The sequence below is a fragment of the Pinus tabuliformis genome, chromosome J (assembly GCF_031772625.1).
Source record: "Pinus tabuliformis cultivar Carrire ecotype Pingquan chromosome J, CPIR1, whole genome shotgun sequence".
NCBI classification, from domain to species: domain Eukaryota; kingdom Viridiplantae; phylum Streptophyta; class Pinopsida; order Pinales; family Pinaceae; genus Pinus; species Pinus tabuliformis.
The window spans coordinates 1,468,794,855-1,468,813,338 of record NC_142295.1 but is presented as its reverse complement, the minus strand read 5'-3'; the positions used below and the strand labels follow the sequence as shown (position 1 = coordinate 1,468,813,338).

Below are 18,484 nucleotides of genomic sequence, written 5' to 3'. Positions count from 1 at the left end.
GTGGTTCAGCCAAGGAAATACGAGTTTTCTTCAGCCATTCATCATTATTCTCATGCAGGATTGCGCAGTGGAGGTAGGCAAAGCAATGGAGGAGATTTGAACCTGTGATTGATTCAGATCTGAGCTAGTTTTGTGTGTAACAAGTGGAGATAGTACTAAGTACTTGTGAGGAGTATTGTACTATGTATTATTACATGTTATCAATCATTATAATATATAGATAGTGTGGGGTTTTCAGCTGTATGCTTTCCCTGGGTTACATACTGTGTTAATGTGCACATGCGATTGATGTTTCATTGTTTTTAATTCTGCAAAATTGATGATCAACGTTGAGGAGGTTATGTATTATGCATGTATTCCGCAATAGTGCATAATCGGGATAATCTCTGTGAATAAGTGTCATATTATTCAAAATTTCTACAGGTATAGATCTCTTTGATACAGATAATGTTCCATCTGCATCTTCCATAGCTGGTAGTTTTGGCCGTTGAATTTTTCGACCCTAAACATACCATCTTCCGCCATTGCTCCCACTCAAACTAGGAACCTTTCTCTCCTGCGAGTTTATCAGCCAAATAGACCTTTGGCTTTGATACCAGTTGTTGGAAAATTATATATTACAGAGCAATAGAACACATAAAAATATTGAAATATAAACACAGAAAACACATAAAACAAGAGAGACACAGATATACGTGGTTCACCCAGTTTGGGCTACATCCACAAAGAAACAACCAGTCCTTATTTTATTATATTATCCAACAAACTGAAGAGATACAACCTACAACAGATCTGTTGTAACACCCTCTTCGCACTCAATCTCCTCTCTCTTCCTCACTCAGAATGCAGATCTACATAGACGTAATACAATTCCCTCATATATATAGTGAGGGGTTGCCTTCTAGGGAAAAAAAACCCTAAATTAAACATAACTCCTATCGTCAGATCATCCGCCTAATGAACAACCTAGATTGACTAGAAATTACCAGACTTTTACAAGGCAATTTTACATCTATTTTTAGTTTCAGGGGCGCTACCCCCGAACCCCTGTCAGGGAACTGCTGGCCCCCAGACCCCCCAACCAGGGGGGATTAGGCCTCCCGGACCCCCACGGGGGGGACAAGTCCCCCCCACACCCCCGCCCCCACGTGGAGGGGTGTACAATATTCCTAGGGTATACATCCAGCTAAAACCTTTGAATACAGAAGATAATCAGGCTCCACACCCAACAGGTTTGACCACATCCATTGACTATTTCACCAAGTGGTTTGAAGAAATTCTACTACATAAAATCAACAATGATAAGGTAATATCTTTCATCAATCAATATATCATGGCTAGGTTCAGTGTCCCAACCTCACTTGTGTTTGATAATGCTACATATTTTTCATCTTTAAATTTGTGTGATTATTATTTAGAGAACTACTTTTTTTTTAAAACATTCAACCAATTATTACCCTCAGGGGATTGGCCTAGAAGAATCTACAAATAAAAAACCTCATCTGCATCCTCAAGAAAACCTTGTTGTCTCACTAAAGAAATTGGCACAAGTTCCTCAGTAATTCCTTGTGGGTTGACCCAGTTACACCCAAACCATCCCTTGGGACATCCCCCTACTTTCTGGTTTATGGGAAAGAAGCAATCCTGCCACCGAAACTCTACTTCTTTTCCCTCCAATTCTCGCAAGAATCATAAGGCTCCCCTTTCCCTACCATTAAAATCCGCGTCGACACACTCCTTAGATTGGAAGAGGAGAGACTAAAGACTAGGGAGAAGTTTGTCATTTACCAAAACCAAATTAAGAGGTGGTTTGACAACAAATCTGCACGAACCTGTGAATTTTGTGTAGGAGACCTAGTTCTTAAGTGTGATATGGCCAATGAGGACAAGGGAAAACACACCAAGTTCAGGGCTGTATGGATTGATCCTTTCTAAGTCAAAGATAAAATTGGACATCATACTTATAAGTTGCAAACTCTGGGAGGGCGGGTTGAATCCCTTTTTGTGAACAGCTAAGATCACAAATTCTACTTCACCTAGCATCCCTCATGGCTGATGACACACCTTGTATTATAGTTCCCTTTTGTTCTTTCTTTCACATTATTTTGTCTTTATAGTTATCTTTTGATTTTTTTCCTTGAATGAAAGTTTGGGATGTCGAATTAAGGTTGAAGTGGCCCTGCACTCTAGCTCAGATGGTTTCTCTATGGAACTGTCTTTCTACTGAACCTTATGTCGCAACCAAAATAGAGTATTGAAACTTACCGTAGTGGGGAACTCGATGTCATACACGGTCCCCTATCTCACGCTGACCTATCCCATCTGCTGACTCGACCTTAATTGTGAGATGTTCTAGCTCAACCATTGGGTTGGGAGTGGGGGCAAGCTGAAGAAAACTCTTTGGGCATACACATATTTCGGGAAAACAATAAGGTGTCTAAAAAACTAGAAACAACCTCTTTGCAAATCAAATAATTGGGATCCTTCATCCGCCCAAGCTTACATAGCCACATGAATAAGTGAAAATAAGCATAGATAAATAAGTGCCAATGAGAACATTAATTAAATAATAAGGGCTAAAGGACTAAGCAAGGCTTCCTACTTAAAGAGGTGAAGCAACGACTCTGCCGGGGTATTATCCAGGCTCTCTCACAGCGAAGCAATGTTTGCGATTTCTAGGTAGTGACTCCATTGGGATACTGTTCAGGCTCGCTGGCAGCAGAGCAACACCAGAGTACCATAACTATTATAACGAAAATCCTTAAATCTCATATCATTACTTCAACTTCCTTTCCTCCCCGAAACAACAAGAATTGATATCATTTTGTGTGTGTTAAAGGCCTTGTTTTTAGCAACCAGGGATAGCTGACCAATGTTAAGGAGAGACCTAGAATCATCAGCGAGACCCGCAACTCTATGAAACAACACTCTTTGAGGTTCGCCTTAAGCTAGTCCATAAGATGTCTCGAGATCTTGGAGTCCTACCAGTGAATCACCAATTTTTGTAGCTGCTGCAACAACCCCTCCAAAATTTCCAACTCTTCAAAATTTAGGAGCCCCTTTACCTTTTCAAGACTTTCCTCCCATCCTTAGAGTCTGTTCAGAAGCTCAGAAAACCAGAAAAGCCTTAGAAGAACCTAAGTCTCTTCCTCACTAGCCAAGCTAAGTTCTTAATTAGGTCAAAGTCATCTAATCGTAGCACCATGATGCAACCTTTTCTTCTCCTGCGACTTGTGTGACCTATGTAGCCTTGCTAGCTCATGGAGTCGCATAGGTCACATGGGTTAACCTAGGGAGATTTGAGACCATCGTGACCTATGAAACCATGCACCCAGGAAGTTGCTAGGTCAGAGAGGTCACAAAGGCCTAATCGCCTAACCATACGACCTAGCGACTGTTGGGTCACAAAGTTGCATAGGTCGCACACTTCTACAACTCAGGCCTTGTGACTTATGTGACCCCTACATGTGGGAATAAAGTTATATATAGCAGCCTTGAACCACTCATTTGTAACGTTTCTTTGGCCGCATGAAAGGCAGGGAGGCTCTACGACTAGGTGAGACACATGATTTCTCCACGTAGGTGACCTTTTCACTTCCCCAACAATAATTGTTTTCACGCATCTGTCATCCTCCTCATCCCCGACCCTACAAATTCCAATCTCGGGGGTTTTTCCCATGATTTATTCTATTTTCTCCCATAAGTCTTGATTGGATGCCTCTTTAGCTTCATGATACTTTGTCACTTTTCCTCAAGCCTATTTGTGGCTTTGAGATAACATTCTTCCCCCAGAAGCTGAGCCATTTAACATTGAGGAGTTTCAAAGACCCCTCTAAAGCCACATTCATCTCCTCAACTCTTCCAAAACATAGGTCGCGCAACCTTAGGAAAATTTATGTGACGTGTGAAACCTGTGACCCTTGTGACCTTAAGTCCCGCGAACTCATGACATGTGACCTCTGCACTCATCATGACATATGACCTTTGCAGATTTGTGCCCTGAGGCTTAACCTACCCATTTGCTACGTCACAACCTACTCCGTGGGACCCCTACGACTTGCCAAAAAACCCTCTCGCAAAATCCTAAAGCTATTGTTTGTCTTTAGAACTCTATTTTATTCTCACGTCGTCTCTCTCATCGTGGCATTTTTTATTCAATATGCCAAGTGACGTGGATCTCGACTGCATCTCCATGTCATCTTTCGAAGATGAGATGGCACTTCCTACTACGAGGTCTACCTGTAAGAGATCTGCGAGAAGTTCATAGGATCTCCATCAGTATGAGGAAGCCCCTATAAATAGAGATAGCCTACAACATTAATAAAAGCATGAGGATTTCCTCGTATGACATTTATGAGGCATTTGCTAAACCAGACATACCAGAGACCTAGGAGGACTTTTCTGTGTACCTAATCGTCAAGAGGTTCAATCTCCACAAGGTAGCATCACACCCTCTAGTTCTCCCACGTGTTGAAACTATTCACTGGATCATTCAAAGCACAAAGACGGATTCATGGACAATAATGGACCATACTAGTGCACTCTTAGGAGCAATATTCTCTACAGACATATCTAATTACTACAGGATCCTTGAGAAACAAGAAACTTTCAACACCCAGTGGCTCTCCAACTTTGTGACTCCTACCAAAGACATCCTTAGCAAATGGTGGAAAGACCCGTGCAAGTTCTAGTATAGGACAGTCCAGGTCTACAATACAGATGGGCTAAGGAAGGTTTATCAACTGATCACCACCATGGTGAACCGCCTGTATGGGAAAGCAGATTGTGATGTGTTCCACGATACATGGGTCCCTATCATGTACATTGTCACCACCCATGGAACAATTTTCAACTGGGCCAACATTCTCATGTCGGCCCTGAGGACGAACATCATCGCAGCAAAGAAGCTCGAGCGAGATCACCCAACATAATTCTATATGGCCTCATACCTTCTAGACGCATTTTGTGCAAGGTTCTAGTTCAACAACTGGAGCTACAATTTGGATACATCTGCAGCTAACCTAGTGCACCATCATTAGAAGATTTCCTGGGACACTGCCTATAAGGGTATGATTGATGTAAGTTCTAAGTATTTTATTTCACCATTATATGAGCAATTATTCAGAGAAGAGTCGCCTTGTATGTCGAAGAGGGCCATGGAAACAATTTTCAAGGTGGCACATTGGTTATCGATCCAAGAGGGTATATTTATTAGAGTTTTCAGTTCCTATAAGGCACCGTGACCTACTCCGTGGAACACCTGCAACTTGCCAAAAAACCCTCTCGCAACCTTCGAAAGTTTTTGTTTGTCTTTAGAACTCTCTTTTATTCTCACAGCATCTCTCTCATCATGGGATTGTTTGTTCGATATGCCATGTGACGTGGATCTCAACTGCATCTCCATCTCCTCTTTCGAACATGAGATTTCACTTCCTACTACGAGGTCTACACGTAAGAGATCTGGGAGCAGTTCACAAGAACTCCATCAATACGAGGAAGCCCCTATCTAAAGAGAGATAGCCTCCAACATTAATAAAAGCATGAGGATTTCCTAGTATGACATTTATGAGGCATTCACCAAGCCAGATATACCAAATACCTAGGAGTACTTCCCTGTGTACCTAAACCTCAAGATGTCCACGCTCCACAAGATAGCATCACACCCTCTAGTTTTCCTGTGTGTTGAAACTATTGACTGGATCATTCAAATCGCAAACACAGATTCATGGACAGTGAAGGACCATACTGGTGCACTCTTAGCAGCAATCTCCTCTATAGGAATTTCTAATTACTATGGGCTCCTTGAGAAACAAGAAACTTTCAACACTCAGTGGCTCTCTAGCTTCATGAATCCTACCAAAGGCATCCTTAGGGAATGGTAGAAAGACCCATCCAAGTTCTGGTTTAGAACGGTCCAGGTCTACAAGATAGATGGGCTGAGGAAGGTTTATCAACTGATCACTACCATGATGAACCGTCTGTATGGGAAAGCAGACTGTGATGTGTTCCACGATACATGGGTCCCTATCATGTACATTGTCGCCACCCGTAGAAAATTTTTAAACTGGGCCAACACTATCATGTCAGCCCTAAGGACGAACATCATTGCAGCAAAGAAGCCTGAGCGAGATCACCCACCAGAATTCTATGTGGCCTCATACCTTCTAAATGCAGTTTGTGCAAGGCGCCAATTCAACAACTGGAGCTAATTTTGGGATACGTCTGCAACCAACCCAATGCACCATCATTACAAGATTTTCTGAGGCACCTCCTATAAGGGTATGATTGATGTCAGTTCTAAGTATTTTATTTCCTCATTATATTAGTGACTGTTCAGAGAAGAGTCACCTTGTATGTCGAAGAGGGCCATGGAAACCATTGACAAGGTGGCACATTGGTTCCCAATCCAGGAGGGTATATTTATTAGAGTTTTCAGTTCCTATAAGGCCACGCATGCTCTTCTTAGGTTTGCCATAGATAAACTTCTCTTACGAGAACTGTGTTACCAAATGATGCAAGGTTTCTCGAAAGTACTAAGAAAAGGGAACAAGAAACCATGGCCATCTTTCCCTCATGTCATCAGAGCCTGTGTGGTAGAAAATTTCAAGCAAGTAGAGACGGAGGCTAAAGCATTAAAGGGGAGTCACTTTGCAACCCTAAACTATCGCACATATGACCCCAAGAAGATTGTAGCTACTTAGTGCAAGAGAGCTAATTTTAACTGGTCATATTTTCATTCCAAACAAGATCATGAAGACTGTGTCAAGAACTGGTATAATGCTACTAGGGAACTCAAACCTAGTGTCAACAGTTTTCAAGATTGATCTTGATTGTACTCACTTTCCTCACACAAGTGCCTCAATCTCTTGATGGAGCTCATTTTTTTTCTCTAACACCTGTCACAAATTCTTAAGTGGTCCTACGATTTTGAAAATATTGTTCCCTTACTCCTAGCCATATGATCAACTATTAGTCTTCAATACCATGCTAGAATCACTAAGAGAAATTAACTAAGAGAAAAAATTACTAGAAACAAAAGAGAACACATAAACACAATGTTTATCCCTTAAAGCCCAAATCTTCAGAAAAACCAACTAATGAAATATTTGATGTATCCCTTGGCCAAAACCAACTAAGTGAGCCTACATCATTCACATCCCTACCCCCTACAAATGAAGTCCTCCCAAGTCTTCTAAAGAATTCATTACATGCAATCCATGGGCAAGTAGAACCGCGTGCGTGAAATAAACATTGTTTGAATGAGGAACTTTGACTCTTTCACTAAGTTTACCTAAACATACAACCTTGTCACAACAACTACCAATCCAAAAGGGACATTTATCTCTTCTAACCTCTTGAAAAGTTTTTGTGGTAATGGCATTTATTTTTTTCTAGAGTTCGTGAAATATCATAAGAGATGGGATTTATTATTTCAGTGATGCTACTTAATAATCTAAGAATAATAAAGTGATCTATAGTTGTATCGTATCTATGAAACTTGACAAGGCTTTTAGCTCCTTTATCATGGCTTTATATGCAGAAGCTATTTTCATTTTCCAAATTAATTCCATACAATTAGGACAAAATGGGGCTAGTCATAATGGCCTTATAATTAGAGGGAATTCTTTTATCCCCACATTTAAGAATAGGTATATGAGGTTTTATGTCTAAGGTCTAGGAAGACCTTGCTTCACTACAAAACTTAAGAGCTTTTGTGTGTAAGGGATGACGATAGTCCCTGCAATTTTAAAATTTCACGGTTCACTACAAAATTTAAGAGCTTTTGTGTATAAGGGATGGCGGTAGTCCCTGCAATTTTAAAATTTTGATCTTGGTAGGCTTCATTGTCCTTCATTTTCATAGCGATATGACACTTAACCCTAAACCCTATGTATGCTAAAATAAATATTTCACCCTTTATAAGAATTTTTGAAATACATGGATGATATTAAGAGATTCATGAAGATTCTTAAAAAATGAATTCTAATCCTTTAAAGAAATGTTATTTTATTTAATTTAGAAAATTAGAATTTTCTAGCAGAACGAGGATCTATATATCTCAAGTCTCCCAACTTTTCTCCCTTCACAATCCTCTCCAAATTATGCCTTTGAATTTATTTCCACCTTAGCATTTCGAGTCTCAGTGGCTTAGGCCTTCAAAGTTTCCCACTTTCTATTTCTATTTTTGTAACCATTTGGCATTCAAAATGATCACCATTATTCTCCTTCATGGATGCTTCTGGCGCCTCCTCCTCCACCACTGCTCATCCTATATATAACCAAGAAGACAAAAAGGGAGTTTATGTTGAGGTCGTTAAATGTGTGGTGGAAATAATGGCCAAAAAGACATAGTCGTATATGGCCAAGGAAAGGCACAGTTGTTTAGATGACAAAATTAAATATTTATGGTTTATGGGCAGACTTGGTTACATGCAAACCATCGCTTAGGACATCCCCCTACTTTATGGTTTATGGGAAAGAAGGCATCCTTCCACCGAACCTCTATTTCTTTGCCCTCCAATTGTCACAAGAATCATAAGGCTCCCCTTGCCCTACCATTAAAAATAGCACCAACACACTCCTTAGATTGGAACAAGAGAGACTAAAGACCAAGGAGAAGTTTGTCATTCACTAAAACCAATTAAGAGGTGGTTTGACCACAAATCCACAGGAACCTGTGAATCCTGTGTAGGAGACCTAGTTCTTAAGTGTGATAGGGCCAATGAAGACAAGGGAAAACACACCATGTTCCAAGTCGTATGGATTGGACCTTTCCAAGTCAAAGAGAAAATTGGCCATCATACTTATAAGTTGCAAACTCTTGGAGGGCGGGTTGAATTCCTTCCTATGAATGACCAAGATCTCAAATTCTACTTCACCTGGCAGCCCTCATGGCTGCTAACACACCTTTTATTATAGCTCCCTTTTTTTCTTTCTTTCACGTTAGTTTGTTTTTACAGTTCTTTTTTATTTTTGTTTATCCTTGAATAAAAGTTTGGGATGTCAGATTGAGGTTGAAGTGGCCCTCCATTTTGGCTCAGATGGGTTCTCTATGGAACCATCTTTTTACCGAACCTTAAGTCGCGACCAAAATAGAGTATTGAAACTTATCGTTGTGGGGAACTTGATGTCATACATGGTCCCCTATCTCATGCTGACCTATCCCATCTGCTAACTCAGCCCTAATTATGCAATGTTCTAGCTCAACCATTGGGTCGGGAGTGGGGGGAAGCTGAAGAAAACTCTTTGGGAATACACATATTTTGGAAAAACAATAAGGTATCTGGAAAACCAAAAAAAACCTCTTTTCAAATCAAATAAGTCGGGATCCCTCATCCACCCAGGCTTACATAGCCACATGAATAAGTGAAAATAGGCACAGATATATAAGTGCCAATGAGCACATCAGTTAACTAATAAGGGCTAAAGGACTAAGAAAGGCTTCCTATGCAAAGAGGTGAAGCAACGACTCTACCCGAGTATTGTCCAGGCTCTCTCACAGCGAAGCAATGTTTGCGATTTCTAGGTAGTGACTCTATTGGGGTACTATTCAGGCTCACTGGCAGCGGAGCAACACCAGAGTACCATAACTATTATAACAAAAATCTTTAAAGCTCATATCATTACTTCAACTTCCTTTCCTCCCAGAAATAGCAGGAATTGATATCAATTTCTATGTGTTAAAGGCCTAGTTTTTAGCAACGAGGGATAGCTGACCAATGTTAAGGAGAGACCCAGAATCATCAACGGGACCCACAACTCTATGGAACAACACTCTTTGATGTCCACCTTGAGCTAGGCCATCAAACATCTCGAGATCCTGGAGTCCTCCCAATGAATTGCCAATTGTTGTAACTGCTACAAAGACCCCTCCAAAATTTCCAACTCTTCAAAATTTAGCAGCCCCTTTACCTTTTCAAGACTTTCCTCCCATCCTTAGAGTCTGTTCAGGAGCTCGGAAAACTATAAAAGTCTCAAAAGAACCTAAGTCTCTTCCTCACTAGCCAAGCTAAGTCCTTAATTAGGTCTAAGTCATCTAGTTGCAGCACCATGTTACGACTTTTTCTTCTCCTGCGACTTGTGTGACCCATGTGGCCTTGCTAGCTCCTGGAGTCGTATAGGTCACAAAAGTTAACCTAGCGAGATTCGAGACCATCGTGACCTATGTGACCACACGACCAAGAAGTTGCTAGGTCAGAGAGGTTGTAAAGGCCTAATCGCCCAACCATACGACCTAGCGACCTTTGGATCGCAAAGTTGCATAGGTCGCACACTTCCCCAACTCAAGCCTTGTGACCTATGTGACCCCTGCATGTGCGAATGAAGTTATATATAGTGGCCTTGAACCACTCATTTGTAACGTTTATTTGGTCACACAAAAGGCAGGGAGGCTCTATGACTAGGCGAGACGCATGATTTCTCCAAGTAGGTGATCTTTCTGCTTCTTAAGTAATCATTGTTTCCATCCATCTGTCATCCTCCTCATCCCTAACCCGGAAAATTCCAATCCTTGGGGGTTTTTTTCCATAATTTAATTTATTTTCCCCCATAATTCTTGACTGGATGGCTCTTTAGCTTCGTGATTCTCCATCACTTTTTCTCACGCCTATCTGTGGCTCTGAGCTAACCTTCTTCTCCTAGAAGCTGAGCCATTTGACCCCAAGGAGTTCCAGAGACCCATCTTAAGCCACATTCATCACCTGGACTCTTCCAAAACACAGGTTGTGCGACCTAAGGCCGTGATAGGAAAATTTATGTGACGTGTGCGACTCGTGGCCCTTGCGACCTTAAGTCTCGCGACCTCACGACCTGTGATCTCTGCAATCATCGTGACCTGTGAATGTTGCAACTTTACGCCCTGAGGCTTAACATACCCAGTCGCTACGTCGCAACCTACTCCGCGGGACACTTGCAACTTTTCAAAAAACCCTCTCACAACCTTCGAAAGCTATTGTTTGTATTTAGAACTCTTTTTTTATTCTCATGTCATCTCTCACATCATGAGATTGTTTGTTCAATATGCCAGGTGACATGGATCTCGACTGCATCTCCATCTCCTCTTTTGAAGATGAGATTGCACTTCCTATGACGAGGTCTTCCCGTAAGCGATCTGGGAGCAGTTCACAGGAACTCCATCAGTACGAGGAAGCCCCTATCTATAGAGAGACACCCTCCAACATTAATAAAAGCATGAGGCTTTCCTGGTATGACATTTATGAGGCGTTCGCCAAGCTAGACATACCAGAGACCTAGGAGTACTTCTCTGTGTACCTAAACCTTAAGAGGTCCAAGCTCCACAAGATAACATCACACCCTCTAGTTTTCCCATGTGCTGAAACCATTGACTGGATCATTCAAAGCAAAAACACGGATTCATGGACAATAATGGACCATACTAGTGCACTCTTAGTAGCAATCTCCTCTACAAACATTGCTAATTACTACAAACTCCCTCAGAAACAAGAAAATTTCAACACCCGGTGGCACTCTAGCTTGTGAATCCTACCAAAGACATCTTTAGGGAATGGTAGAAAGACCTGTTCAAGTTCCGGTTTAGGACGGTCCAGGCTGCAAGACAGATGGGCTAAGGAAGGTTTATCAACTGATCACCGCCATGATGAACCGCCTGTATGGGAAAGAAGAATGTGATGTGTTCCACGATACATGGGTCCCTATCATGTACGTTGTCGTTACCCGTGGAACAATTTTAAACTGGGCCAACATTCTCGTGTCAGACCTAAGGACGAACAATATTGCAGCAAAGAATCCCGAGCGAGATCACCCAACAGAATTCTATATGGCCTCATACCTTCTAAACGCAGTTTGTACAAGGTGCGAGTTAGACAACTGGAGCTACAATTGGGATATGTCTACAGCTAGCCCAGTGCACCATCATTACAAGATTTTCTCGGACACCGCCGCCTATAAGGGTAACATTGATATCAATTCTAAGTATTTTATTTCCACATTATATGAGCCACTGTTCAGAGAAGAGTCGCCTTATATGTCGAAGAGGGCCATGGAAACCATTTTCAAGGTGGCACATTGGTTCCCGATCTAGGAGGGTATATTTATTAGAGTTTTTGGTTCCTATAAGGCCCCACATGCTCTTCCTAGGTTTGCCATAGATAAACTACTCTTGTGGGAAGTGTGTCACTAGATGATGCAGGGTTTCTCGAAAGTACTAAGAAAAGGGAACAAGAAACCATGGCCATCTTTCCCTCATGTCAGCGGAGCCTATGTGGTAGAAAACTTCAAGCAAGTAGAGACAGAGGCTAAAGCCTTAAAGGGGAGTCACTTTGTAACCCCAAAATATCGCACATATGACCCCGAGAAGATTGTAGCTACTCATTGAAAGAGAGCTAATTTTAACTGTCATATTTCCATTGCAAACAAGATCATGAAGATGGTGTCAAGGACTGGTATAATGCTACTAGGGAACTCAACCCTAGTGTCAATAGTTTTCATGATTGATTTTGATTGTACTCACTTTTCTCACACAAGTGCCTCAAGCTCCTGATGGAGCTCATTTTTTTCTTTAACACCCATCACAACTTCTTAAGTGGTCCTATGATTTTGAAAATATTGTACCCTTGCACCTAGCCATCTGATCAACCATTAGTCTTTAATACCATGTTAGGACTACTAAGAGAAATTAACTAAGAGAAAAATTTACTAGAAACAAAAGAGAAGACATGAACACAATGTTTGTCCCCTAAAGCCTAAATCTTTAAAAAAAAAAACAACTAATAAAATATTCGATTTATCCCTTGGCCAAAACCAACCAAGTGAGCCTACACCATTCACATCCCTACCCCGTAGAAATGAAGTCCTCCCAAGTCTTTTAAAGACTTCATTACATGCAATCCATGGGCAAGCAGAACCGCATGCCTGAAACCAACATTGTATGAATGAGGAACTTTGACTCTTTCACTAAGTTTACCTAAACATACAACCTTGTCACAATAACTCCCAATCCAAAAGGGACCTTTATCTCTTCCGACCTCTTGAAAAGTTTGTGTGGTAATGACATTTAATTTTTTTTCTAAAGTTCGTGAAATATCACAAGAGATGGGATTTATTATTGCAGTGCTGCTACTTAATGATCTAAGAATAATAAAGTGATCTATAGTTGTATGGTATCTACGAAACCCAAGAAGGCTTTTAGCTCCTTTATCATGGCTTTATACGCATAAGCTAGTTTCATTTTCCAAATTAATTCCATACAATTAGGACAAAGTGGGGCTAATCATAATGGCCTTATAATTAGAGGGAATTCTTTTATCCCCACATTTAAGAATAGGTATATGAGGTTTTATGTCTAAGGTCTAGGAAAACCTTGCTTCACTACAAAATTTAAGAGCTTTTGTGTGTGAGGGATGACGATAGTCCCTGAAATTTTAAAATTTAGAGGTTCACTACAAAATTTAAGAGTTTTTTTGTATAACGGATGGCGGTAGTCCCTGCAATTTTAAAATTTCGAGCTTGGTAGGCTTCATTGTGCTTCATTTTCGTGACGATATGTGACTTAACCTTAAACTCTATGTGTGCTAAAACAAATATTTCACCCTTTATAAGAATTTTTGAAATATATGGATGATATTAAGAGATTCATGGAGATTCTTAAAAAATGAATTCTACTCCTTTAAAGAAATATTATTTTATTTCATTTGGCAAATTAGAATTTTCTTCCAAAATATTCGAGGATCAAATATGTAAAATTACAACACTTACTCACAAATTATCATAACACATTTTTTTAAATAAAAATACTTTATATATAACTATTATATTTAAAAAATAACATAGTGAATGTAATTCCATAAATACATGATGTAAAGTATATAAAATTCACCATCATAACAAGCTTTTGATGAGAACTTATAATGTTGGCTTATAAGCATTGAACTTATAAAATTGCCTTATAAATACAAATTATATTATAATTATAATTTGTAATATTAAATTTAGCAAATTACTCTTTGTGAAAAATCAATATCACAACATTAAAATAAAAGCTAGACTTTTTTTTTGTAAGTTTGGTAGGACCTTCTCATTTTGGAAACTTTACATGTCTTTTTATTCACCCCATTTCAGGGGAGGGTAGCACTTTATTCACCCCATTTCGGGGCAGGGTACCACAAGAATCAAACCCAAGATCTTCGGTTGGGTGAGACTTCATTTCCACAACCATTGCCACTTGAGCTACCCCATACGGACAAATAAAGGTTAGACTTTATAATCCATCATAAATAACATTAAAATAAAAGTTAGACTTTATAACCCGTCATAAATATATAGTTTAAATTGGTTTAAATTTTTTATTTTTTTGGGTAAAAAACCTAAACTTACCATCACATTACTTAACCAAATAATTGTTTAGAAGAGCCCCTTCATGCCAATTACGTTAGCCGTAATCAAGTTAGTTAAATATTAACTATAAAAGCTCATTTATTCACCTAGCCAAAAAGGGCAAAAAGAACGTAACGAACCATTATAATGTTGCCCTAAATTCGTAGAAATTGGTTACCCTTAGAGGGAGATTTCATATTTAAATAAATATAGTGAGTTGAACAAATCACAACGGTTACATGGTAACAATATAAATGAGCTGACTAGCTTCATACTTATTTTATTGATTCACCCGTGGATTGGAGTCAAGGGAAGTATTCTGTGATTGCGGGTGAGAAAGACTCATTGGAGAGGGGCCTCTGAACACATCCGGAGTGTGTTTCTATTTTTTTTTTTGGCAATTTATTGAATATGTCCGGCATGGATAGGTTTGAGAAACTCCAGAAGATAGGAGAAGGCACTTATGGGAAGGTGTACAAGGCAAGGGACAAGAGCAGTGGCCAGCTCGTCGCTATCAAGAAGAGTCTCATTGAGGAGCCGGATGAAGGGATTCCTTCCACCTCGCTTCGAGAAATTTCCATCCTGCGATTGCTCTCCGAATGTATTTATGTGGTCAAGTTAATTATTTTTCTTAACTCTGAACCAGATTTTTCAGTCTATTGTCCATATTTAGCAACTGTCTATTGCCTATATTTAGCAACTGGTGATTAAATTATTTCAATTATGTTTGGCATGGCATTTGAATCCCAGATTCTGAAATTACCCCATGATCTGTTGCATAATCGGAAGGCTTTACTTATGCTATAACTATTGTATCTTTTTAGCCTATTGCTTTCAATGGGTGTTTGCTTGTTCTGTTATAATGGCGATAGTTTTAGCCTATTGCTTTGAAATTCCACGCGGTTCATGTGTGTGCCTACTACTGGTGTGTTAAAGTGATTTTTTTTTTTTCCCTGCTGCGTGATGTGGTGGTGCAAGCATCTGGCATAACGAGGATCTATATATCTCAAAGCTCCCAACTTTTCTCACCTCACAATCCTCTCCAAATTAGGCTCTTGAATTTATTTCCACCTTTAGCATTTCGAGTCTTAGTGGCTTAGGCCTTCAGAGTTTCCCACTTTCTATTTCTATTTCTGTAACCATTTGGCATTCAAATTGATCACCGTTATTCAATTTCACGGACGCTTCTGGCGCCTCCTCCTCCACTGCTGCTCATCCTATATATAACCAAGAAGAAAAAAAAGGAGTTTATGTTGAGGTCGTCAAACGTGTGGTGGAACTAATGGCCGAAAAGACACAGTCTTATATGGCCAAGAAAAGGCACAGTTGTTTAGATGACAAAATGAAAGATTTTGAAACTACAGTATTAGCACAGCAACGCACAGGAGAAGTTCAGGTTGTGGGCATAGTTGGCTTAGGCGGAGTCGGGAAGACGACTTTGGCAAAAGAGATTTTCTATAGAAAGCATTCAGAGTACCTCATTACAAGAATCTCATTACATGCCTTTTCTTCTTCACTTCTCTTTCATCGGTATACCCAAACAACTTCCTCTTCATTGAACTGCGAGAAGGCCACCAGAGGGATCCCGCGCTATCTGGAGAGTACGTTGAACTGCCCAGTCGTGGCCAGATCTTTGACAAGAGCATTGGCGTTCGCCACGCAGTCAGGCATAATTTTCTTACACCCCTGCCCAAACAAACAAACAATTCAAAACGCATCACATGCAGTGTTTTCAAGGGATTACATCTGAATGAAATAAAACTAATAAAAGTTTGATATGCAACAACAAACCTCGAAACCCAGACGTATGAACCGTTCCCAGCATTGACCTAATAAATTGAAAGATTTAATTTAACCTTCGCAGAAGTTGACGGTGAAGTGGGGCCATTGTTGGTAAAAGTGAGCTTCCAGATAACCCATCCTATTCTGGGATGGACGAGTCCATACTTCTGCCAGCTTACGTTTATGCTCTTCACCAATGGGAGCCGGAAATCCCATTTCAATTTAAGGTGAAAATGCAAGAATCTCATTACATGCCTTGCAGAGTAAATTTCTGAAGGGTTTGTTTCATTGGGATCTGCAAATAGACAACATCCATCGAGGTACAGAGATGCTCAGACGACAGCTTCTCTCGTATTTTAGATGACAGATAAATTTTTTAAGTGGTTTGGATTCCGATGGTTGTTTGTTTGCCTGTTCTGTTATAATGGTTATAGTTTAATCTATATTTTACTTGTTTTGTCTATATTTTGAAATGTGTGTTTCTTTTGTTGGTTTTCATTTGTGTCCCTGATAAATTTAATCAGCAAGTAACCCATGTTTAATTATTATTTTCAAATGTCATGGATGTGCAAACTATAGTCTATCTCAGAAATAAATTTCTTCCGTATATTATTCCTATTTAATCATTACCTTAATTATATTGTGATTTCAGCTCTAAGCCTCAATATAATTCTAAATTATTTGATCAAGAAGAGTTATATTGTGAATTTCAGGTTGCTTTTTGTGGACAATGTGATGAAGAATGGAAAATCATATCTTTACCTTGTCTTCGAGTACCTTGACACAGATCTGAAAAAATTATTGCGCTCTCATCATCCTCTCCCACCGAACATTATTAAGGTATTATTTTATTTGCTTTCATTCTCATTATTCCATTGCATTAACATTTTTGCAAAGAAAGGTTTATAATTTTTGTATATGGGTGTTGGTGTACAGAGTTTCATGTATCAACTATGCAAGGGAGTAGTTCATTGTCATTCCCATGCTGTGATGCACAGGTGGCAAATTATGAGTTGTGCATATTGCAATTTTATCTTTAACTTTTGCATTCATTTATATTGTGTTATGACATGACACAAATTAGGATTTTCTGAATTCAAACATTTGGGGTTTTGTAAGCTCAAATTACTTAGAAAGATTGTCACGGATTGATTTTCTTCAGGGATCTAAAACCACAAAATATTTTGGTTGAAAAGAGTAAAGGCCTCCTTAAAATTGCTGATCTGGGACTTGCGAGGACATTTAGTGTGCCTGTGAAGAGTTACACACATGAGGTTTGTCATGAAATTCTCTCTCATTCTATAAAATGGGCTCCATTTGTTTTCATGTTTTTTAAGTTGTTGGTTATTAGTTAAACATTTTATATAACATCCTATCTGTATATTTGCAGATTGTCACCCTATGGTATAGGGCCCCAGAGATATTGTTGGGATCCACCCACTATTCCACTCCTGTGGATATTTGGTCTGTTGGATGCATTTTCGGTGAGTGAAGAAATATTGAGAAGGGTGTTTTCTCTTTCATTTTCATTCTTGATCTCATTGTCAAAATAATTCCCAATTGTGTTTCCAAGAAATGGAATTAATATACAACTTGTTCTCTTGATATTTTTAGCTGAAATGGTGAGAGGACGACCTCTTTTAAGTGGGGATTCAGAAATGGAACAACTACTTTGTATCTTCAGGTATGGTTGTGAAGTGGTTTGGAAAAATTGTTTAAATCCCTTGAATCTCATTAAATCACGTAGAAAACTTACTTCAATTACATTTGTGAGGGAAAGGTTGTTTGGAACCCCAACTGAGCAAACGTGGCATGGAGTTAAAAGTCTCAAGGATTGGCATGAATATCCTGAATGGAAACCTATGAGCCTTGCTTCGGAAGTTCCAAATCTATCTTGTAGCGGTCTTGATCTTCTCAATGTATGTTCTTCCTTATCTCTCAAACCCACCATATTTGTCACATCTTTTAAAGTCTTATTGACATTGAGCATATTAAGACACTAACAAATTTCCTAATGTTTTGCAGAAAATGTTGCAATGCAATCCGACAAACAGGATTTCAGCAAAGGAGGCCTTGAATCATCCTTATTTTGATGATCTAGACAAGACCCAATTTTGAGTTTTCATATATCAGTATTTATGTTTGTTAAGAAATTCAAGAGTTATTTTTTTTTTTTTAATCTGGACTTGATATATTACATCGTGTGTTTGGAAAGGAAAACAAATGTTACAGTTGTAGTTGATGGTACTCAATATTTCATTGATTTGTTAATTTATGACAGATATTTCTCACTCATCATGATAGGATTTATTTTGAATTCCATTTCCCAAATGTTGTGTGATATGTTAGG

At 39.4% G+C, this 18,484-nt stretch overlaps 1 protein-coding gene across 3 annotated transcripts; it reads left to right on the top strand.

The window, feature by feature from the left end:
* Nucleotides 1-14,748: 14,748 nt before the first annotated feature.
* On the top strand, nt 14,749-18,252 carry LOC149232910 (cyclin-dependent kinase B1-1-like). Of its 3 annotated transcripts, none has more exons than XM_089376607.1 (8): nt 14,749-14,969; nt 16,848-16,974; nt 17,071-17,132; nt 17,297-17,408; nt 17,525-17,618; nt 17,749-17,818; nt 17,915-18,053; nt 18,160-18,252. In XM_089376607.1, the coding sequence occupies exons 1-8, from the start codon at nt 14,764-14,766 to the stop codon at nt 18,250-18,252; spliced, it is 903 nt and encodes a 300-aa protein (XP_089232733.1). In that variant the 5' UTR covers nt 14,749-14,763. The 3 variants fall into 3 exon arrangements, with proteins under 3 accessions (XP_089232733.1, XP_089232731.1, XP_089232732.1); XM_089376605.1 differs by having other exon boundaries at nt 14,773-14,955; nt 16,864-16,974; XM_089376606.1 differs by lacking the exon at nt 16,848-16,974 and having other exon boundaries at nt 14,773-14,964.
* Nucleotides 18,253-18,484: the final 232 nt, after the last annotated feature.